The 24,664-nt window shown below is 35.8% G+C and overlaps 1 protein-coding gene across 4 annotated transcripts; it reads left to right on the top strand.

Annotated features, from left to right (window-relative positions):
• The first annotated feature begins 5,038 nt into the window (after positions 1-5,038).
• On the top strand, positions 5,039-12,323 carry LOC145000100 (pre-mRNA-splicing factor ATP-dependent RNA helicase DEAH1-like). Of its 4 annotated transcripts, XM_078959252.1 has the most exons (26): positions 5,039-5,150; positions 5,224-5,329; positions 6,339-6,438; positions 6,542-6,672; positions 6,761-6,964; positions 7,080-7,151; positions 7,247-7,333; positions 7,481-7,514; positions 7,608-7,662; positions 7,775-7,834; positions 7,970-8,041; positions 8,126-8,189; positions 8,286-8,365; positions 8,457-8,524; positions 8,602-8,656; positions 8,723-8,780; positions 8,884-8,955; positions 9,061-9,129; positions 9,218-9,307; positions 9,412-9,498; positions 9,622-9,737; positions 10,148-10,214; positions 10,299-11,345; positions 11,416-11,703; positions 11,783-11,918; positions 12,036-12,323. In XM_078959252.1, the coding sequence occupies exons 3-26, from the start codon at positions 6,345-6,347 to the stop codon at positions 12,083-12,085; spliced, it is 3,156 nt and encodes a 1,051-aa protein (XP_078815378.1). In that variant the 5' UTR covers positions 5,039-5,150; positions 5,224-5,329; positions 6,339-6,344; the 3' UTR covers positions 12,086-12,323. The 4 variants fall into 4 exon arrangements, with proteins under 4 accessions (XP_078815378.1, XP_078815377.1, XP_078815380.1 ...); XM_078959251.1 differs by lacking the exon at positions 5,039-5,150 and having other exon boundaries at positions 5,157-5,329; XM_078959254.1 differs by lacking the exons at positions 5,039-5,150; positions 11,783-11,918; positions 12,036-12,323 and having other exon boundaries at positions 5,157-5,329; positions 10,299-11,349; positions 11,416-11,556.
• The last annotated feature ends 12,341 nt before the right edge of the window (positions 12,324-24,664 follow it).

The following is a 24,664-nucleotide window of genomic DNA, read 5'->3' as shown; positions in this document are numbered from 1 at the left end:
TTGGCTTTGCTTTTAAAACAACTTTTGGACTTTTAACTTTTCTAAAAAGTTAAAAAAGTTCAAAAGATGTTTGGCAAAATAGAAAAGTCCTTTTAAACTAACTTTTAGTCATGCCTAAAAAGAAGCCTTTTAAAAAGTCATGAAATCCTATCTTTTTGTGACTTTTGACTTTTATCTCTTAAAAGTCTTAAAAGTCTATCCAAACACATTTTAAATACCTTCTTCTAGAAAAAGTTCTTTTATAAAAAGTTCTTTTTACAAAAGGACTTTTCACTCCAAAAAGCAATCCCAAACACACCCTTAGTCCTCTGGTTATAGTGAGAAACGGGGGAGATAAAGAATAAAGAATGAAGTAATCTACTAATTTGTATTGGTGATATATATCCGATTTAAGGAGATTTGGGTTATATCTTCTAGGAGATTACAACTCCACAGATTTAAAAGGAGAAAAAACAGGAGAAGATATAAGTAAAATAGAGGAATCTGTTTCTATTTTAAACGCAAAACTCGTTCCTAATTTTTCTCAAACGTGAGTTGAATCGACCAATGGGTATTTTCGGGAATTCACTTAATAATTTGAGCGGGAAAACACGATTTAGAGGGCTGGGAGAGTGACACGTGGACGTATTATACTTATTTATTAGGATAGGGGATTATTGTTATTGTTGTTATTATTATTATTATTATTATTATTATTATTATTATTATATACAACATAAGGGTTAAATAGTCATTTTGCACCGGTCAACACATTTAATCAGATATACAATCAAACATCATGGTTTATTACTCAGGTCCTGTTTGATAGTTGCTGACTAAGAAAGTGCTAACTAAGAAATGTCTGTCTGGGTAAGAAATCCTGACTGAATAAGAAACCATGTTGTTTGATTCTACGTCTGACTGAATGACCTGACTAATAAAAAATGACCATTTTACCCTTTGCCCTAAAGGGTGATGTAAATTACACACAAATCCTTAAAAAATTCCAAATAGAAGTTATAAAAAATCATTGTTTTTACAAAGTTATAAATAAATTCATTGTTTTTCAACAATTCAAACGATTTATTCTTTGACCAAAATTCATACAGAGCAACAGTAAACATAAGAATAACACTTTGACCAAATTGCCCCTGCTCCATTTTTATTCCAAACCATTCCATGAGCATAGAATTTTGACCATATGTCTTGTAAAAAACAAATCCTCTCATCCATATCTTCAATAATCTACTAATTTTGAGTTTATTGATCTAGAAAAACCAATTGAGAACCAACAGACCTTGCTTATACTTGCTAATCTTGAAATTAATCAAAAAAAGATCAAACTGCCCTTTTCTAAAAAAAAAAAAATTATAAATCAGTAACCAAAAATCTTTATTCAATATGTCACTGTAAAGATCCCACCGAAATGAAAGAAGAAGAAGAAATTAGAGGGCAAGATTCAAATTTCATAACAATAGCACATCTAATCATAGCTTATACATATTTGATAATAATACAACATGACATGAATTATAAAGAGTTGTAATTAACAAACACAATGATAATCATAATCTGATCAAGTATACTTAATTCAATCATAAAAGTGTACAAACAAAAAATTAATCATATATCAACATCCATCATGTGCAAGTCCATTTATCTTTATATGGAATTATGTACTTATAAAACCGGAAGACATACTAGAGCAATCCAGTGTCCTATTAAGCATAAATAATGTCATATGAACTTTTTTAAGTTCTCAAATCAGCTTATTTGCAATAAAAAAACATGACTTGCTAAGAGCTATTTCGTATGATCTTGTCAAGCATATATACAACCAAAAAAACATGAAACTTGTTCATAGCTTATACGTATTTCATAACAATCCAACAAAAAAGGATACAAATTTCATAACAATAGAGAAAAACAATTATGATTTCATAAAGAATTCATAACATTCTAACAAAAAAGTATCTTGATTTCATAAAGAACTTCAAAGCATAAATGGTATCTGATTTTAACAATTATTAACAGAAAAGAAGAATATCTTACCTGATGGCGTCGAGATGGTGTCACAAATGGAAGAGATGGAAGAAAAGTCTGGCGGAGGTGCAATCGGCAGGATGGCAGAGGTCCGACCGACGACCTCTGTTTAGCGTTCAATTGGAGATACGATGTGGAGTTATATGTGGTTGTGTTTTTAGGTCAGGGAACGATGGAAGAAAGAATAAAGAGGGAGGGGTAGGATCGTCTAATGTCTCCAGTCAGCGGTTGTTAAGATACTGAGCGAGAAAGCAATTGGGCCAGCCAATCTTACCGAGAAAGCAACAATTCAAACACTTATGGTCTGACCGAGTCAGCCCAATCCGTTGACTTGACCCAGTCAGACCTTTATCAAACACACCCTCAGTCAGAATTTATTACTCAGACATACATTTTCCAGTCAGCACTTTCTCAGTCAGCAACTATCAAACGACCCCTTAGTTAACTAACTTATACTAATGGCTAATGGTTTGCTTATATTTAAGTATTTGACCAAATCATGGATGGGCGCGAATATCATATAACAAGAGACAAAGGTAATTCCTCTTATGATTATAGTAGAATGTATCATAAGCTTTTTTTAAATCTTAGAATCTTTATGGTTTTATATTTTTTGTAGGCATTAAATTGTGATGAAGGATTTAAATGACTTGGGATTTTATAATGGTTGAATCCAAATCATGTTTTTATAATTTATTATTTTGAAAGGGTAAGTATGTTGCTATTTCCATATCTATTATGTACTAATTATAATGTTTGTTGGAACATTTTTTAGGTAATGAATTGGAAGAAAGATGAAGCTATAAGAGGAGATGGAAGTTTTTTAGCATTATGTTTATTGTTTGTGGAAAATGTATTTAAATTTTAAGAAGGTTGTTATCTTTCATATAGACAATGAGATTATAAACAAGAAATTATAATTGGGGAATTTCTTATCAACATTTTATGAATATAGAACTGGAAAAAGGTAATTATGGTAGGAAATTAGGACAAATTTATTGTTTGGATTATTTTAAGAAGAAAAAGCATAATGGGTATTTTATGTCAATACATTAGAAGTGCATTGAATTACATGTATTGCATAAAAAGTTGGAAGTATTACTTCAAGAATAAAGGACATAATAGTGTGGATCAAAAGTTCCGGTTCACAAAAACAAAAACCAAACAAATCAATTTATTTTTTATACATTTGTCAACCTGTCCAACGGACGGTTTATGACACTAGTTATGTATGGTTATTATGTGTTGTATGTGATATATTGGGAAAATCACTAAGCTTTAGATTATATTTGTGGATTAAATGTTTTTTCATGTACTTTATCAAATTGTGGAAAGATAAAGGCGTGACTGTACACACACATCACCAGTTTTATGATTTGAGATTTCACGATGCTTTTCTTTATAACTATGATTTTGGATTATGGTTTATGAACTAATGTTTTTGCCTTGAATAAATCTTTATAAAACCAACATTTATCATATTTCAAAAATCCAATGAAAAGCACCCCCTCCCCCCTTGGGGATTTTTTTTTTTTGGGGGGGGGGGGGGGGGGGGGGGAAGGGTGAAGAAACTAAATCGTTGCCCATTTTAATATAAGAACCATCATATTTCCCCAATCAATGATTAGCGGGAGTTCACTTTTGAGTAGGATTTACATTGGCTAATGTCTTAGATTATTTTGCTCCAAGAACCTCGAAAATCGCAAACACAACATGCCTTTTCAGCCATTTGAATTTTTTCAATACATAAGTTTATCTATACAAAAAGGGTAGTTGTTTTTAACCTCTTACTTAACTTCATGTATAAATTTATTGAATGATTTTAGTTGTACATGAAGTGTTAAGAAAATCATGCAATTCAAGCTTTTTACCAAATACTACTTGGATAAAAGCCAATGATTGATCCTCATAGTTTTGCATATCTTCTTGTATCATATATTTCCTTGAATATCTTATTGTTTTTATGTATCGATTATACACTACTAAAGGCTAGAGAATACAATTTTTTCCCAGCCATTGAAGTCCATAATTATTTACAATTACCATTTTATTAAAAAATAGTTAGTAATATATTATAATATATGTTTTTGAGTGTAATGAGAGTTAGGGAGTGACTTGAAAACTTGGATTTTAGACAAATTGATGTTTCATTAGGCCATGAGGCATGGACTTCATTTCACGCGTAGGAATCCTATGTGGAAGAGATGTTCACTAGTGAACACCACCCCCACTAGGTGTAATGGTGGTGTGGATTGAAGCCAATCACGAGTTGTTACAACCAATCAAAATCATTTACTTCTATCTCTCTTTCTCTCTCTCTCTCTCTCTCTCTCTCTCTCTCTCTCTTCCGTTTCTCTCTTGTTCACTAGGGTGTTGTTTGTTTTTTTGAAGCCAAAATGTTTGCAGTCTGCAGACCACATCTGCAAGCCTCTGCGGCAGAAGAGGTGAACCAAATGTCTGCAGTCTGCAATAAGAAGACTGTTTGTTTTTAACGTCTGCAGCTGTTGAAATATATTAATTTTTCAAACTTAATTTCATGTCATAAAGATTAAAAATGCATTTTCAGCAAAAAGAGAAAGAAAAAAAAAAAACAGGTGTTTTTTTTTTTGTTAAAATGAGGTCTGAAGACCTTTGAAGACAGTGACCCATGTCTGCGCCAGGAAGACCTCGCGCAGACGTTTTTTTGGTCTGCGCACTTCCATAAAACAAACACTCTGCGAGGACATATGTCTGCGCGACACAGACAAAAGTGGTTGCGTAGCTCTTCACAAAATAAAAACAAACAGCCCCTAGGTGTTCACCAGTGAACACCATTTCCAACTATATTGAATGCATTGTGAACAAGTCTTGATAATGATGTGGAGATATGTTCACCCGTTACCACACCCAATGGCCTTAAGGCTAAGTAAAATCAAACTTGAAAACCTAAAGACTAACAAAAAATTGATGAAACCGAAAAACAAAAACTAGATCAAAATCGTTTTGGTTCCGGTTAGTACTTTAGAAACCAACCTAAGAATTATCCATAAACACCAACCCATAATATATATTTTTGATTATTTAAGATCTAATATATACTAAAAAAAAATAATACATGGAAGAATGGCTATACGACGTAGCGTACCCAGGTAGTAACCCAACCCTAATCCCCTTTTGATTGCTATACTGCGTCTCACTCTCAGCTTTTCCCTCTCATCGAAGATACGAAGATTGAACCATAAGCGATGAAGCTCTGTTGAATCGACGAAGTGAAGTGAGTCTCGTTTCTCTTAGGGATTTTGTCTCGGCATTTGGCATCACAGCGCAGGTGAGTATCTTCTGCAACATCTCCATCTTCGTCTATCTTTAGAGTAATGACGTGCATCTCCAATCCTACGTAGCACACACACCACAATAACAGTTTATGAGTTTATGTTGCTGTTTAAACATAATATTTGCTGATTTGGGAACCCCAATTTGCTTAACCTGAAATTTCGTGCTTGCTATTTGCTTAATCTCGGTTTAGTTCAAGTTCATGTTTAATCTGAAATGTCAATTCTCATGCTTCTGTTCTTATATTTTGATTTATATTGGTTTACCTACTCCTCAAAGTGTTTTTTTGGCATTCTGGGTTATGCGTATAAGCCGTTGGATGAAATTCCTGTTAAAACTGGTAATGAACTCGGCATGACCAAATTAGTTGGGCTCTTCCTGGTGTTACTGCCTCTTCATAAGCAAAGACACTATTTCCAGTAATTAATTGCTTGAAACTTAAACAGATCAAGACTATTAAGATGAATTGAAGCTATTAGTTCCAATATTTCTTCATTTGAGCAAACAAAGTGGTGCATACAGTCATATAGATTTGAATACACTTAATTAAAAACCAACTCAATAATACCTCGAGATGTTGATGATATTCTTTTCTGCAACTTTGAATCCTAAATCATCATTTGTTCTCTTCAATTCTTTTGTTTTCATGTTTTGGTTGTAAACTTCTAAACTTCAAGTTTAATAATATTTGTTGTGTATTATTGTTAAATTTTGATGGCAATTGGCACATGCTTGATTCTTCTCTCAATCTCATGCAGCTAAGAAAGTGTCATCACCTTCTGATATATCTAGTAACCTTTAAGGATATGGGCACATGCATTTGCTGAAGAAAGTTAACCATAAGAGTTGTGAATCAAATGTTTTTTTTTCCCCTTTATATAGTTTAAACAGCATGCTAGTGTTACCAACATTCTTATTGTTATTTGTATGTGATACCATTATTAATCATCTTATTAAAGAAAATACCATTAGTAATCGACTTTGTTATATGTTTTTGAGTGTAGTGAGAAATGGGGAGTGACTTGAAGACATGGGTTTCAGACAGATTGATGTCCCTCTTGGGATATTCACAACCCACACTGGTTCAATACCTAATTAGTTTATGTAAGTTATCTTCAATCTTAATAATCTTTGTTGTAAATTGATTTTATTGTTAAATTTTAATGGAAATTGGCACATGCTTGATTCTTCTCTCAATCTCATGCAGCTAAGAAAGCATCATCACCTTCTGATATATTTAGTAACCTTAAGGATATGGGAGTGCCATCTTCAAACGAAACACGTGCATTTGCTGAAGAAATCTTTCAGAAAGTTGAACATAAGAGTTCTGGATCAAATGTAACTTTTAAAAAAAAAAAAAATCTTTATATAGTTTAAACAGCCTGCTAGTGTTGCCAACATTCTTATTGTTATTTGTATTTCATAGCTTTATAGGCAACAAGAAGAGGAGGCTGCAATGTTAGCCAGGAAACAAAGGAGTTACAAACTTTTGGAGGGAGATGATGATGATGATGATAAGAATGATCATGGTGGATCTGTTTCTGTTGCCACTCAATCGAAAAAGGTTGATAAACATGTGAAACGATTCAGAAAGAAGAGTGAAAACCAAGAAGATGAAGATGATGATGAGGCATGGTGCTTGTACTTTTATTGATATATTTTGATTTATTTCTTATGGTAAGTTGCTGTGTTGGTGCCTCTTGTAATAATTGTGTTGCTGTTTTTGATCATATATGGTGCTTCAGGGAGCTGGAATCTTGAAACAAGAAAGAAGGGTTAAACAAAAAGCTTCTCATGACAATTCAGATGAGTCTGAGGTATCTGACATATTTTAAAATGGTTTTAATGATTCTTTTTTTTTTTTTTAAAGTAAAAAATCAAGATATCAATTTCTTTTCCATCTTTGTTGTAGTCTGAAGAAGAAAGATTACGTGACCAAATAGAACGAGAGGAATTGGAGCAACATTTAAGGGAAAAAGATGCAGCAAGAACAACAAAGGTTTGGTTTACAACTTGAAATGATCATTTACTTGTCCATTCTCAATACATGATTCACTATATATATATATATATATATATATATATATATATATATATATATATATGTAATTTGCTATTTCTTACATCACTTTGTTTTATTTAACAGCTGACTGAAAAGACATTGTCCAAGAGGGAGGAAGGTATGCTATTTATTACATACTTTGTTATATATCACAGAAATCTATAAAGAATTTTATAATAACTTATTCCTGTTTTTTATTTTTGGACAACAGAAGAGGCAATTAGGAGAGCCAATGCCTTGGAAGATGATGACATTGGAGCTTTAAGGTTTGAAATCTGAATCGAGCTTTTTCTGTAAACATTCTAACATTCATTCATTGTTTATCTTTTATTTCATACTTAAGTGTATGCTTTGCTTCTTCAAATTATATTTTTTCAGAAAAGTTTCGAGGCAAGAATATCTCAAGAAAAGGGAGCAGAAGAAATTGGAAGAAATCAAGTAATGTTTTTGTCTCTACTTTTACCTCTCACCTCTTACAAATTTCAACTTTTATGGAGATACATGTAAATGATGATTAATATATACATATTGTTTTGTACTAGATTTATTCACCTTATTTTTTTGCAATTTCAGAGATGATATAGAAGATGAACAATATTTATTTGAGGGTGTCAAGCTAACTGAAGCTGAACAACGTGAGCTAAGGTAATCAATCTCCTTGAAAAATTTTACATTAAAATATTTACTTTCGTTTCATACCTTATGTTTGATAATCATATACTTGTGCAGATACAAGAAGCAAATATATGATCTAGTTAAGAAGAGGTCTCAAGAGGATGATAATGTTAATGAGGTTATTCATTATTTTTAATTTAGATATACACATTGCTTTTTATTTTTTTATTTTTTTTATTCTACTACCTACCTCACAATGTAATTTGGATTGCAGTATCGTATGCCTGATGCTTATGATGATGAAGGTGGAGTAAATCAAGAGAGAAGATTCTCTGTAGCTATGGAACGCTACAGGTCAGAATCAGTAATTTTTTGGAATTGAAACGATTTTGTTTCATGTGATTTCAGAATTGAAATGATTTTGTTTCATGTGATGTGATTTCAGAGATTCAAAAGATGGAGATAAGATGAATCCATTTGCTGAACAAGAAGCATGGGAGGATCATCAGATTGGTATTTATTTATTTATTTTTTGTAATTAACTAATTACTAACCTGTTTGTTAACTAACCAAGTCTTACTGTTTTGCAGGAAAAGCAACACTAAAATATGGATCAAAGAACAAAAAGCAAGCTGATGATTATAAGTATGTAGTTGATTTTCTTTTAGTTGTCTATGATTTTTTCAAAATCTAATGTGTTTTTTTATGCAGTTATGTGTTTGAGGATCAGATCGAGTTCATACAGGGACAAGTCATGGGTGGTGTAAATGTATGTAGTTGTAGTCTCTCCCTTATCATGAGTTCATGATTTGATATGTTGTTTTATTCATGTAACATTTAGTCTAAGCCATTTCTAATTCTCCTACTTACAGGTTGATGTTGATGAAGTAAATGAAGAGGAATATGAAAAAGCTGTAGCGAAATCAGCACATGAGAAGCTTCTTGTATGCTTCCTCCCTTCATCTCTTAAAATTACCATATTAATTTACCGATTTACCCTTGTTCTGATTGCCAAGATTCCTTGATCTATTTGTTTTTTGCTTTTTTAGGCAGACAGAAAAACTTTACCTGTGTATCCGTATCGGGAATCTTTGCTGAAAGCTGTTGAAGATCATCAGGTATGTCTGATATTATTTGGTTTGTTGCTATAACTATAATAATTAATAAATAATTGCAGAATTTTGAAAAGTTAATATCTTTTTTCAGGTTCTTGTGATTGTTGGAGAAACTGGTTCTGGGAAGACCACTCAGATACCCCAATATCTACATGAAGCTGGATATACAAAACGTGGAATGGTATTTTTGAAGTAACTCAAATCTTTTTCCTTTAAATAAACAAATTATTCCATATATTTTTGATTTGAGTTTTACGTATTTTGCTTACTTTGAATTTGATGCAGATAGGGTGCACACAGCCAAGACGAGTTGCTGCCATGAGTGTTGCTGCTAGAGTTTCTCAAGAAATGAATGTCAAACTTGGGCATGAGGTATTTAACATTGTATTATTCAAATGCATAATAATTTCAAACTTTTTTTGTCAACAAATATATCTATCTAACTATCCTCTGTTCTGAAAGTGAAAACAAACATTTTGGTTTATGGTTTTTCAGGTTGGCTATTCTATACGCTTTGAAGATTGCACTTCTGATAAAACAGTGCTCAAATATATGACTGATGGCATGTTGCTACGAGAATTTCTTGGTGAACCTGATCTTCAGAGTTACAGGTATGTATTTATTTATTTACTTTTTTAAGAAAAAAGAGTACATTACACTTTTGGTCCTTGAGTCTAGCTCATTTTCAAATTTGGTCCCTAAACATTTCTTTTTTTTTTTTTCTGCAATTTTGGTACTTATTGAGGTTTTAGTCACGGGTTTGGTTCCTGCTTCAACTAAATGACTATATTGCCCTCTCTATCCTTTCTCTGCCCTTTTCCTCCTCGGCTTTCCTGTTAAATTTACAATATAAGAATCATATAAGTTTAAAACAAATAACAAGTCTTTATAAAAAATCAGATAAATAGGTAATATGGTCAAAATCATTACAAAAACCTCAGATAAGGACCAAAACTGCAAAAACTATAATTTAATTTTCTCTTTTTAAAATATATAAAAACTAACAAGAAAAAGAAAACAGTGTGGTGATGGTGGACGAGGCTCACGAAAGGACATTGTCAACAGACATCTTGTTTGGTTTAGTTAAGGTAAGATTAAAATTCTCATCCTTCTTTGAATCTTTTAAGGAGAAAAAAAAATTAAAAAATCTAAAATGAATTTCTTGTTGCTAGGATATCGCTCGATTCCGACCTGACCTCAAGCTGCTCATCTCAAGTGCCACTTTAGATGCAGAAAAATTCAGTGACTATTTCGATTCAGCCCCAATTTTCAAAATTCCAGGAAGACGTTTTCCCGTTGAAATAAACTACACAAAAGCACCAGAAGCTGATTACCTTGACGCAGCAATTGTCACAGCTCTTCAAATCCACGTCACCCAGCCCCCAGGAGACGGGGACATTTTGGTCTTTTTAACCGGCCAAGAAGAAATCGAAACAGCCGAAGAGATCCTCAAACACAGAACCCGTGGTTTAGGTAGCAAAATAGCCGAACTAATAATCTGCCCAATTTACGCAAATCTCCCCACCGAACTCCAAGCCAAAATCTTCGAACCAACTCCCGAAGGGGCCCGCAAAGTGGTTTTAGCCACCAACATCGCCGAAACCTCACTAACAATCGACGGAATCAAATACGTGATCGACCCCGGATTCGTGAAAATGAAATCCTACAACCCTCGAACCGGAATGGAATCCTTGCTCATTACCCCGATCTCAAAGGCATCCGCGAATCAACGGGCGGGTCGATCCGGAAGAACGGGCCCCGGGAAGTGTTTCCGGTTGTACACCGCGTACAATTACTTCAACGATCTGGATGACAACACTGTTCCCGAGATCCAACGGACTAATCTCGCGAATGTTGTTTTGAGTTTAAAGAGTCTTGGAATCCATGACTTGTTGAATTTTGATTTCATGGACCCACCTCCTGCTGAGGCGTTGTTGAAAGCTTTGGAGTTGTTGTTTGCTTTGAGCGCGCTTAATAAACATGGGGAGTTGACTAAAATCGGGAGAAAAATGGCGGAGTTTCCACTTGATCCCATGTTGTCTAAAATGATTGTGGCGTCTGATAAGTATAAATGTTCGGATGAGATTATTTCCATTGCTGCTATGTTGTCTATTGGAAGCTCTATTTTTTATCGCCCTAAGGATAAACAAGTTCATGCTGATAATGCAAGATTGAATTTTCATATGGGTAATGTTGGGGATCATGTCGCGTTGCTTAAGGTAGGTAGGTGGCTAGATTTTGTTGGTGAATTTTTTATATTAAATTATTATAAGTTTTGATTTTTTTCAGGTTTATAGTTCGTGGAAGGAAACGAACTTCTCTACTCAGTGGTGTTATGAGAATTACATTCAGGTGAGGAGTATGAAAAGGGCACGGGATATTAGAGATCAACTGGAGGGGTTATTGGAAAGGGTTGAAATTGAAATAGTGTCGAACCCCGGGGACTTGGAAGCAATTAAGAAATCTATAACTTCTGGATACTTCCCACACTCGGCCAAGATGCAAAAGAATGGATCGTATAGAACTGTTAAACATCCGCAGACTGTTTATATTCACCCCAGCTCTGGTTTATCTCAGGTAGGTGGTGGATTATTATTTATTTATTTTTGTGTTGATATGATTTATGATGTTTGTTTTGTATTTTTGGTGGTTTAAGGTACTTCCTAGGTGGGTGGTATACCATGAACTGGTTCTGACAACTAAGGAGTACATGCGACAGGTCAGCGAGTTGAAACCTGAGTGGCTTGTGGAAATAGCGCCTCATTATTATCAACTAAAAGATGTTGAAGATTGTATGCTCTCTCTCTCTCTCTCTCTCTCTCTCTCTCTCTCTGTGTGTGTGTTAAGGGTAACATATGTCTATATATTTTAGTATGATTAAATTATTTGATTTTGTTGTTATCTTGCAGTGGCTTCAAAGAAAATGCCACGTGGGGAAGGACGTGCATCTAAAGATTAAACCTGATTTGCAGTAGGAAAGATAGGAGATAGAAAGGAAGCTTTACTGTAAATAGAATTTTGTAAATCCTGAAGGTGATGAGACAGACTGACGTAGCCTAGGTGCTATTATTGTTCTTGCTTGTATACACAATACAAGAAGATTTTGATTATTATGGGAGTGATTATTATGGGAGTATGGTGACGCTGTCTATTTATGCACATTGAGATTATGTGGACTCTTAATAACTTTTGATACATTTATCTGGATTGTGTGTGTGTGTGTGTGTGTTTTGGTTTGGTGTTTCATGCTTTTTCCCTTTTGCTGGATGAATCAGAACGATAATATATCCTTCTGGTTGGTTGCTCGATCCAACTTAGATTTCATTTTCGCCAATGGCTGTTGTGATCTTCTGATTCTTCTCTTCTACCTCAAGCTCAGATTTCCTTTGAGCAAACAAATCCTAGAAGTTCACGCACCTCATAACATCCATATCTAGTAGTCACCACTCACCATCATTATGAAATCAAAGTAATACATTTATTATGATGTTTATCTTTTATTTAGTATTACTTTTACTATAACATATCACTCACCAACTCTTTAGGCCCTTTGTGATTCTTTCAGACTCAAATATCTATAGTACGAAGTCATAATATCTTGCATGCCTATAGATAATTGTTTTTGGAGATCACATGGAGTTTCAATTACCAGGTGAATTAGATATCACCTATATGTTTCATTAGTGTTCTTAGATTATCCTAAGAATACACTCTAACTCTCAGGGGCGTTTCAAACGCAGGATTTCATAGTAGGGGTATCATGAGAAATTTATTAGTGTCACGATAGTAGAAAAAAAAATCAATTTTTTGAAACTTTTTACATTGCGTCCAGAAAAACCAAGCATTGCCGGTGACATTGCGAGCACCATAGTAAAACTGCCCCGGTTAACTGTTTTCATTTATTTACATTATCCTTCCATAAGGTGATACCTATCATGTTATGCATAACACCGAACCAAATAAGGATTTGAAAAGTTGAACCTACCAATAAGGCAACAAGCAATCAAGAACATGAAATAAGACCAATCAAAATTTCTAAGCCTATGTGATCCTAATATTGGACAACAGAGTTGACATTTATATTAGAAGCTACCTAAATGGGTCTAACTAATCACTACAAATAAGCACATAATGGTTTTACTGTGTATAATAACATTTATATTAGAAGCTACCTAAATGGGTCTAACTAATCACTACAAATAAGCACATAATGGTTTTACTGTGTATAATAAGGCATATTAAGTGATCAAGTTTTTTTTTTTTTTTTTTTTTTTTTTTTTTTTTTTTTTTTTTTTGTGTGTGTGTGTGTGGAATAGAGTTGCAGGATTGAAATTGGAGGAATTATGTGGTCTATATATTTAAATATATAAATTGTTCTAATTGATGTATTGGTGGAGATTCCTTTAAATTTTGATGTCACAACTCTAGAAGATTCTATTTTCATATAAACATCAGCTATGGTAAAACTTGTACTTTAAGTGAAAATCATACTATATATATGCTAAAATGAAATCATCTATTTGAATCAAAACCCCAGAGTAAAGTTCAAAATCTAATACAATACATCTCACATATTCAACAATGGGTTGAAAACTCTAAAAATCCAGGCTCAAGTTTACTATGGACTAGGATCCTCTTATTGGGCCTAATGGGCCAATAAACTTTCAAGTTGGGAATGTTGGGCCAAGGAACCCTATTAGGGTTCAAATTGGACCCATATTCATGAAACTAAATTATTTTGGGTCATGTGGGCCTAGAATGACTCATCTTATTTTCTCATGGGCCATCATGGGCCGTTAATGGTTTCATAAGCCCTAATGGGCTGTAAACTATTTTCTTGGGCTTCATTGGGCTGTAAACCCTTTTTCCTTATCACTATTGGGTCGCGAACCCTCATGAGGGCCCAATGGGCCAAAAATCATCAACTTGGACCTCAAAATATCGAAATCAAGCAAGTAAGGCCCAAACCATTTCCCATTTTCTTTTTCTTCTCCCTTATTCTCAGCCCAACTATATAAAACAAAAACAAAAAAAGGTAAGGATTAAACATATGCTTGACAACACATGTTTAAGTGTAACGCCCGTAGATCCGGGCTAGTTAATTTAGAGACAATAAGCATCAAAAATGACTTTTTGATGGAAGATTATTTAGAAGGATTAATCTTAACCAAGTTGTAGTATATGTCACAAGGTTTCCGTGCATATAAAGAACGCCAAAATCCGAGTTATAACGAAGAAGTTATGACATGTCGAAGTTTCACGACTGAATCGGCATTACCCAGCGCGACCCAGCGCGACGTAAATAGTGAATTTAAGGTAGATATATATCTATACTTAGTGATCTAAACGAGAGTCAAAGATTTCTTCGATAGTAGTCCAACGATAAAAAGACAGATGAAAACGGAGTTCAGATTAAGAAGTTATGAGTTTATAACGGAGTTTTCCTGTCCCGGCCTACCAAAAATAATATATAAGTAATATAATTATAATATATTAAAAATAAAGTCAAAATTAGCCAATGGAGTCTAAACGAGAGTTGTAGAGCATAATCTCACATTCTCGTCGATATAAAAAACGTCGAAAACGGAGATCGTTTGCGAACGTTATGAATTTATGAAGTTCGGGGCGCGAAACCCCAAAACTGTCAGAGACCACGACGTGGCAAGCAGTGCCACGACGTGGAAAGTCTCCTGATACCTCCGGGACTCCCCCAGATGCAACTTACGATGACGCATGCGGTGACGACCAAGCCCACGACGTGGCAAAAGGTTCCACGACGTGGCAAGGGCCAGTTTTGCCCTATAAATAGATTTGAAGGGCCAGCCGAGTTTGGTTGCTCATTCTCTCATCTCTCTCCCATATTACATCGATTTACATGCAAAGAAGTACCCCCGAAACCCCTGTATCAACCCCGAGACCCGAAGCAAGTCCCAAAGCCCGAAGATCCCGAGAAGAAAAGAGTTTCCGAGCCGAAGCTCTGCCCGCGAGAAACCCGGTGTGTGAAGTGATCCCGGTTTCACCGAAGAATATCTACTTGAAGAGTTGTAGTGCTGTCCGATCATCTTCTGATCAAGTGAGTGTATAGTCACTTTCATCTTACACATAGATATGAAGTATTTTATAAAATACGTGCTATGTGTATATATATTGTTGTTTATACGTGTGAGTATGTGATCACTTTCTTCTAACATATATATATATATATATATATATATATATATATATATATATATATATATATATATACATACATATATATTAAGTATTTGCTATGAAATACGTGCTATGTATTTATATATTGTTGTTTATTTGAGATGAGTGTGGAATGGATGTTTTATATAGGTATTAAATGAGTTAATATGTATATGTATTTTATATCTACAAATATGTTGGGTAGAACATGAGTAGACAAATTAGATGATGTGTGATGATAATTAGGTGATGAGAAATAGGTGATGATAATTAGGTGATGAGAAATAGGTGATGATCATTAGGTGATGAGAAATAGGTGATGATAGATAGGTGATGATAAATAGGTGATGTGAGATCAGAGGAGATACCATAACCTTGACCGGCGATGTGACAATTTGGCGATGTAGTCATCTACCATAGTATAGATGGCGACCACGGACTATTCTAGATGACCCCGTGGAAACACCAGCAGGCTCATAACCTGTAGGTGATGAATTACGAGTCCAGGCGATGTTGTGGCTACGTATTCATGCGATGATACTCTAACCCTTACTATGAATTACGAGTCCAGGCGATGTTGTGGCTACGTATTCATGCGATGATACTCTAACCCTTACTATGAATTACGAGTCCAGACGATGTTGTGGCTACGTATTGATGCGATGATACTCTAACCCTTACTATGAATTACAAGTCCAGGTGATGTTGTGGCTACGTATTCATGCGATGATCCTTAGGAAAAAGTCCTTAGGAACAAACATACAAGGAAATGTGATGTAAGGAGATGAGAGGTAAATACGATGTAGGAGATGACCCTTAGGATAATTCCTTAGGGAAGGTACTTAAGAAATAAATGGAGATAACGAGGATGGGTAATTGGGTTGATTGTTTGATGATTAAATATAATAATTATATTATTGTGGGTTGAAAACCCTATATGCTCACCAGGCTCCCAAGCCTCACCCACTCAGTTTAATTGTATCACAGGTTTCGATAAGAAGCTGCTTTGCACTGAGAGATTAAAGGAGATGTAAATCACTAGAGTAAATGAATGTATGTTCTGTTTATGCTTATGTGTCTGTATCGGAAAATGACATCCCGAGGTTTTATTATATAATGAAAATACATTCTCTTTGAGAAATGTTTTGATAAGTTTTTATCATATCTTGTTTTGGGAACAAATTCCGCAATCGTTTTCTTTAAACGAGTACTCTGATTTATAAAACAAAGCATAAACAAATCGGTCTTTTCTGGCCGAGAAATTGGGGATGTCACATTAAGCCTCATGTATCCATAATAAGTCTCATGTTTCTAGGAGGGAGATTATCCCACAAATAACAAGGCTTAGTCCTTCTCTCTCTTCTCTACTCACTCTCAGCCATAAGAGCCTTCATCACCACCATTATTTTTCATTTCAAACACGAGAAACCTCTCATCCTTTCCTCTCAAACCCAAGAAGATTTCATCCATTCTCCAACAAATTCGTGAGTATTGAGTGGTTTTCAAGAAGATCACTTCAAGCTTCATACTTGTGGTAAAATCATGTAAACTCAAGTTAATTTACTTCATTTTTACGCTAAATCATTCCTCATAAACACATGTTTTCATGATTCTTTCTTCTTAGAACTTCCTAAGTTCAGAAATTTTCTCAAGAAGTTTACTAGGGCCGAGATCTCCTTATTTCCTCACCAAAAACTGAAAACTTCAAAGCAAAGTGAGTTCATACCCCCTATTTTTGATTTTTACCTTGTTTTGTGTGACATCCCCAAAATCACGGCCAGAAAAGACCGATTTTGTTTATGCTTTATAAAAATCAGAGTACTTCATTTTATAAAAAGGTTGCGGAATTTGTTCCCAGAAAAACACGATAAATATGTTATTAAAACATTTTCGAAGAAACGTATTTTTATTCATCTTAAAACGTTTGGGATGTCATCGTTAATACAGAAACATAAGCATAAACAAAACTTACAATTATTTACACTAGTGATCTACATCTCTTTAAATCTCTCAGTGTAATGTCATTTCATATCGCCACCTGTGATGTAAATAAACTGAGTGGGTCAGGTTGGGAAACCTGGTGAGTACATGGGGATTTCAATCCCACAATGTTATACCATATATATAGTTTAAAACTCACAAAATATACAATTTCACCATATATATATATATATATATATATATATATATATATATATATATATATATAAACAACTTTTATCTCACCCCGTCGATCCTCGCAACGAGGCTATCCATGCTCTCGGACCTAAGATTAGTCGTTTTACCTACTCCATACTCCCGGATCAGAAATGAACGAATTTATCAAATCCATACTCTCGGACTAGGGACGAATGACTAATCCATACTCTCGGATTAATGATGAATGATTATGCCTAATCCATACTCTCGAACTAGGGACAATGACTATGTCTAATCCATACTCCCGGATAAATGACATATACTAAATTCTATTCTCTGAGTTTAACTCACTTGTGCTCGTAAGAATATACTACCCAATATTCCTCATATTTAATTTAGGTCTATTCTTTATCCTAAATTATCAAATATAATCAGGTATGTTCTTTAACACGTATTTCAGGCAACATCAATTAACTCGCACATAAACATATTATTAATACTTTAATCAATACTTGTATTAAAATCATGTTCATGAAAGGGACTATGCACTCACCTGAGTAGGTGATGACTCAGCACTCGGACAGCGCTTCGATACTCTCAAAACGATATTCATTCGATAAAACCTAGTACCAATACCACTAGGGTTTAGTCTAACGATAACCGTGACAAATTAATTAGTCTGACTATTATTAAGCGTTAATAACGCTCAATACAACTCATAATAATAGCCCAAATAATTATTTTAAGGACCTAATAACATTCCTATAATTATTTGAAAGCTATATTAAAAATTGCGTAAGCGTAACATACTTACAGCGAATTTTATCGAAAACCGGAACTTAATTGGAGCAACATTTCGAAACCGAAAAACTCCTTTTTCTCGGGACTCCGGGAGCCTCGGGGCTTCCCTAGGGTGCTAGGGAGGTTCCCTAGGGTTTGGGGGTGTTTAGAACACTTAGAGAGAGAAAGAAGTTAGAGAGAGAGTGAAGAAAGGTGTGAAAAATAAAGGATAATCGGCCCCCTTTTATAGCCCTGCGAGGCCTCGGTACGCTGGGCGTACCTCGGACCTACGTGGGGCGTAGTCATCGGATAAGAGTGCCAGCGAGGGTCCAACTGTCTAACACTCGGAGTAGATCAGGGCGAGGGTACGCGGTGCGTACTGGCTTCGGGCGCGGGGCGTAAGCGAGGGCGACGTGTTCTTCATCCGAAGTGAGATCTGATCAGCGATGGACGGCCCACAATGCGCCACGTCATCAGCTCCTTATCAGCTTTCGCAAATTGCATTCTCGACTTCTAAAAATCATAACTTTCGCATACGAGCTCCGTTTTCGACGTTCTTTATATCCACGCAAAGGTGGGAACGTACTCTACAACTTTCGTTTAGACTTTGTTGGCTCAATTTGGCTCGATTTTAAATTTTATATTATTAACGGGTCGGGACAAAATTGGTCCGTTAAATCCTCATAACTTCTTCATCCGACATCCGTTTTCGCCCATCTTTTTCTCGTTACGCTACTCTCAATGAGATCTTCGATTCTCGTTTAGGTCGTGTCGGCTAAAAATTGCTCGATCAAATATTCGAATTTCGGGCTGTACATTGCTAGTCCGAAACTTCGAAAAATCATAACTTCTTCATACGAAGTCAGATTTGGGCGTTCTTTTTATCGATGTTCTTAGTTTAACATATTATACGACTTCCGTTTAGATCATTAAGGCTAAATCTCGCTCCATCGTAAATTCACTATTTACGCTTTCCGGTATCGTGTCGGTTTTGTCGCGAAACTTCGACGGGTCATAACTTCTTCGTTATAACTCGGATTTCGGCGTTCTTTATATGTACGAAAACCTTGTGACATATACTAAAACTTGGTTAAGATTATTTATTCTAAATAATCTTTTGTCGAAAAGTCATTTTTGACCCCTATTGCCTCTAATTTGACTAGCCCGGATTTGCGGGCGTTACAATTATCTCTCCCTTAGGATGATTACGTCCCGGAATCATCAACGAAACAGGGTCGTATAATGAATCCATGCGTCATCTCTTCATCCTAGGTAATAATTATAACTTCTACATTCCTTCAAGTCTATCTCTTAATCTCATTGACTGTAAGAGTATTCGATCGTGCACCTGCTCTCTACCACAGGCTAGATTCCCAATTATGACCTTCAAGTCACAATCTCAATCCTTACTGGATACGAACTTGAGATGATTTCTTTTATTACTACTATGTATCGATGTGTCATATTCTAATGACCTATCATCGTATGTTGCAACACTTAAACTTAGGTCTCTTAGAGTTAAATTCTAAAACAAGTTATGCCTTCCTTCATGTTCTAATGTGATATAATCACACTTTAACATTTGGAATTTCTAGCTACCAACTTCTTTAACGAGCGTGATATTTCTATTGATCGCTTTGACTTCAATCGTTTGGTTTAAGTCGGACGCTACATCGACCTTTATTTTCTAAACCACATAGCATACTTAGCGTAGTCGGACTCAATTAGATATGACCACTAGGGTCGGATTATCAACAATCTTCTTAGTCATTACCGAAACGATGGTAACAACACACTTGAATAAAACGAAATCAATTACTAGTTTTTTTTGGTAACCTTGTGACTTTCCCTGATCCAAGTGTAAGTCCTGTGCTTCCGGTAGTATAGGCTTCTACCACCATTCACACCTACTCATACTCGTCCCAAGTATTGTCCCGCAGTTTTTCTAAGTCACCATACAAGAAAACCATACAACAACTTAACACATCATATAATAAAATAAAGGTTTTATATTATTTCTTGAAACTATTACATAGGTGTTCAAGTTCACCCTAGACTATGCCTCTAACGGGCTACATCGTGAGGTATTATCTACACGATTACTCCATAACTTGATCCTCGGATGTCAAGCCTTCACTCCTGGATCCTCGCATTGTCATCTGCTTTGTCAAGGATCATTTGAAATGCTCTCGCCTTTGGCTTTGGTGGCATATTTGGCTTTGTAGCCCCTTCTCTCTTTGGGCAGTCTTGTTTGAAGTGTCCTTCTTCTCCACACTTAAAGCAGACTTCTCTCTTGGTTGTGCATTCGCTGGCGTAATGACCAGTCTTCCCGCATTTAAAGCATGTCGTATATTTAGAGCATTTCCCAATGTGCTTCTTTCTGCACTTGTCACGCCATTGAGTTCCTTCTTCAGACTTCGAGAATTTTCTCTTCTCGCTGGACCTTGAAGATCCTTCAAACTTTCTCTTATCGCCAACCTCCATCTTGCTGGCGGCTCTTCCCTTGATCATATCCTCAACAGACTTGGCAGCCCAGATAGCTGCCTCTAGAGTAGGTGCTTGACGCACTGGCACCGCGTACTCCCATGGAAGTCCTTTTGCGTACTTGTCGATTTTCGTCAGCTCATCCGGAACAAGATGCAAGGCGAACTCCATCTTCTCTGTGAAGTTGTTGGTGTATTCATCAATAGACGTGCTTCCTTTCTTCAAGGTAAGGAATTGGTTTTCTAGCTCAAGCAAATTTTGGGCTGAGTAGTATTTACGTTTGAACTGCACCAAAAACTCTGCCCATGTCAGTTGCAGGGGCTCAGTGAGGCTTAGAGTCTTCCCCAGAGTGTTCCACCAACGAACCGCGCCTCCTCTGAACTGGCGTACCGCAAACGTTGTTTGTAGTTTGCCTCTGCAACCACACGTCATGAAAGCTAACTCCATCTCTGAGATCCAATCCATGACCCCGATCGGATCTTCCTTTCCAGTGAAATTCGATGGCTTGCAGGTCTGAAAATCCTTGTACTTGCATCCATTCCTCTCGACTTCGTCATCTTGATTGTTCCTTCTAATCACCGGTGGATCAGCTTGACAAACGGTCCTGCTGTCGTTCCCTTCCTCAGACTGTCCGTCATTCAGCTCGGGCTGCTCAATAGGCATCATAAGTTCCTCTCGAGCTTGTTGAAGTAAACGCCTTGTTTCCTCCATTTGACGATCCAACATCACCTGGATCATCGCTTGTACTCCGGCCATCGTTATTGGCTCAGCAGCGGCTACCACAACCGGTATTTGCTCAATCACTAGGGGTTGGTTTCTGTTCCCATTTGCGTTCACGTTTCCACTACGGGTCCTTGCCACCTTGATCTATACACCGAATAAGGTGAATCTAGATCTTTATTTAGGATTTACGTTTAAATCATCCTTATCACTCCGAAACGTTTATATGCTAGTTCTAATATCATAGTTAAACGCTTAAAATCCTAAACACATAAGGTTTCTAGATCCGGTCGGCAACAGACCATGGATCCGAACAAATAATAGCATGTCAGGCACAAAGCATTTAGCACATAAAAGCATTTTAGGCACAATCCCTAAAATAATCTAGTGCTCACACCTCACAATCATCGCTTATCATTCGAAGTTTAAGTCTAGAAATAAATCCATATTCCTAGTTCGCTTAAACTAATGCTCTGATACCAACTGTGACATCCCCAAAATCACGGCCAGAAAAGACCGATTTTGTTTATGCTTTATAAAAATCAGAGTACTTCATTTTATAAAAAGGTTGCGGAATTTGTTCCCAGAAAAACACGATAAATATGTTATTAAAACATTTTCGAAGAAACGTATTTTTATTCATCTTAAAACGTTTGGGATGTCATCGTTAATACAGAAACATAAGCATAAACAGAACTTACAATTATTTACACTAGTGATCTACATCTCTTTAAATCTCTCAGTGTAATGTCATTTCATATCGCCACATGTGATGTAAATAAACTGAGTGGGTCAGGTTGGGAAACCTGGTGAGTACATGGGGATTTCAATCCCACAATGTTATACCATATATATAGTTTAAAACTCACAAAATATACAATTTCACCATATATATATATATATATATATATATATATATATATATATATATATATATATATATATATATATATATATATATATATATAAACAACTTTTATCTCACCCCGTCGATCCTCGCAACGAGGCTATCCATGCTCTCGGACCTAAGATTAGTCGTTTTACCTACTCCATACTCCCGGATCAGAAATGAACGAATTTATCAAATCCATACTCTCGGACTAGGGACGAATGACTAATCCATACTCTCGGATTAATGATGAATGATTATGCCTAATCCATACTCTCGAACTAGGGACAATGACTATGTCTAATCCATACTCCCGGATAAATGACATATACTAAATTCTATTCTCTGAGTTTAACTCACTTGTGCTCGTAAGAATATACTACCCAATATTCCTCATATTTAATTTAGGTCTATTCTTTATCCTAAATTATCAAATATAATCAGGTATGTTCTTTAACACGTATTTCAGGCAACATCAATTAACTCGCACATAAACATATAATTAATACTTTAATCAATACTTGTATTAAAATCATGTTCATGAAAGGGACTATGCACTCACTTGAGTAGGTGATGACTCAGCACTCGGACAGCGCTTCGATACTCTCAAAACGATATTCATTCGATAAAACCTAGTACCAATACCACTAGGGTTTAGTCTAACGATAAACGCGACAAATTAATTAGTCTGACTATTATTAAGCGTTAATAACGCTCAATACAACTCATAATAATAGCCCAAATAATTATTTTAAGGACCTAATAACATTCCTATAATTATTTGAAAGCTATATTAAAAATTGCGTAAGCGTAGCATACTTACAGCGAATTTTATCGAAAACCGGAACTTAATTGGAGCAGCGTTTCGAAACCAAAAAACTCCTTTTTCTCGGGACTCCGGGAGCCTCGGGGCTTCCCTAGGGTGCTAGGGAGGTTCCCTAGGGTTTGGGGGTGTTTAGAACACTTAGAGAGAGAAAGAAGTTAGAGAGAGAGTGAAGAAAGGTGTGAAAAATGAAGGATAATCGACCCCCTTTTATAGCCCTGCGAGGCCTCGGTACACTGGGCGTACCTCGGACCTACACGGGGCGTAGTCATCGGATAAGAGTGTCAGCGAGGGTCCAGCTGTCTAACACTCGGAGTAGATCAGGGCGAGGGTACGCGGTGCGTACTGGCTTCGGACGCGGGGCGTAAGCGAGGGCGACGTGTTCTTCATCCGAAGCAAGATCTGATCAGCGATGGACGGCCCACAATGCGCCATGTCATCAGCTCCTTATCAGCCTTCGCAAATTGCATTCTCGACTTCTAAAAATCATAACTTTCGTATACGAGCTCCGTTTTCGACGTTCTTTATATCCACGCGAAGGTGGGAACGTAATCTACAACTTTTCGTTTAGACTTCGTAGGCTAAATTTGGCTCGATTTTAAATTTTATATTATTAACGGGTCGGGACAAAATTGATCCGTTAAATCCTCATAACTTCTTCATCCGACATCCGTTTTTGCCCATATTTTTCTCTTTACACTACCCTCAACGAGATCTTCGATTATCATTTAGGTCGTGTCGGCTAAAAATCACTCGATCAAATATTCGAATTTCGGGCTGTACATTGCTAGTCTGAAACTTCGAAAAATCATAACTTCTTCATACGAAGTCAGATTTGGGCGTTCTTTTTATCGATGTTCTTAGTTTAACATATTATACGACTTCCGTTTAGATTGTTAAGGCTAAATCTCGCTCTATCATAAATTCACTATTTACGCTTTCCGGTATCGTGCCGGTTTTGTCGCGAAACTTCGACGGTCATAACTTCTTCGTTATAACTCGGATTTCGGCGTTCTTTATATGTACGGAAACCTCGTGACATATACTACAACTTGGTTAAGATTATTTATTCTAAATAATCTTTTGTCGAAAAGTCGTTTTTGACCCCTATTACCTCTAATTTGACTAGCCCGTATTTGCGGGCGTTACATTTTGGGGGATAATACAAGTTGTTTTGTGTAGATCTATGTGTGCATGCATGATTTCGTGTGTTTTCTTTAATGACATCTGTGTTTATGTGTTGTTGTCACACCCCCAAACCAAGGATGGCGGAAACGTCCGGGGGTGGAGGACTTCATGTGTAGTATCATAACCACAATTACAATAGTAATTTAAGCAAACACAACCAACATATATATAATTGAAAGAGTTACATCGTTGTATGAGTTACATGTTTCCAAATTAATTACAATATCTTAACAAAACATGAAATGTTGACGCCTTAACGTCCCATCCTCAAAATGCATTTTGATACATGTTTAGTGATTTCCTGAGAATATAAGTTGTTTGAA

Source organism: Lactuca saligna, chromosome 6, assembly GCF_052625555.1.
Source record: "Lactuca saligna cultivar CGN05327 chromosome 6, ASM5262555v1, whole genome shotgun sequence".
NCBI classification, from domain to species: Eukaryota; Viridiplantae; Streptophyta; class Magnoliopsida; order Asterales; family Asteraceae; genus Lactuca; species Lactuca saligna.
The sequence above is the reverse complement of the archived record's forward strand: the minus strand, read 5'-3'. Positions and strand labels throughout refer to the sequence as shown.

Excerpts from the sequence above, each read along its gene's own strand:
- LOC145000100 (XM_078959252.1), top strand. The coding sequence starts at position 6,345 with ATGGGGAGTGACTTGAAGACATGGGTTTCAGACAGATTGATGTCCCTC. Across the intron at positions 9,499-9,621 it reads ATGTCAAACTTGGGCATGAG|GTTGGCTATTCTATACGCTT; the intron begins GTATTTAACATT and ends ATGGTTTTTCAG. Across the intron at positions 10,215-10,298 it reads TCTTGTTTGGTTTAGTTAAG|GATATCGCTCGATTCCGACC; the intron begins GTAAGATTAAAA and ends TCTTGTTGCTAG.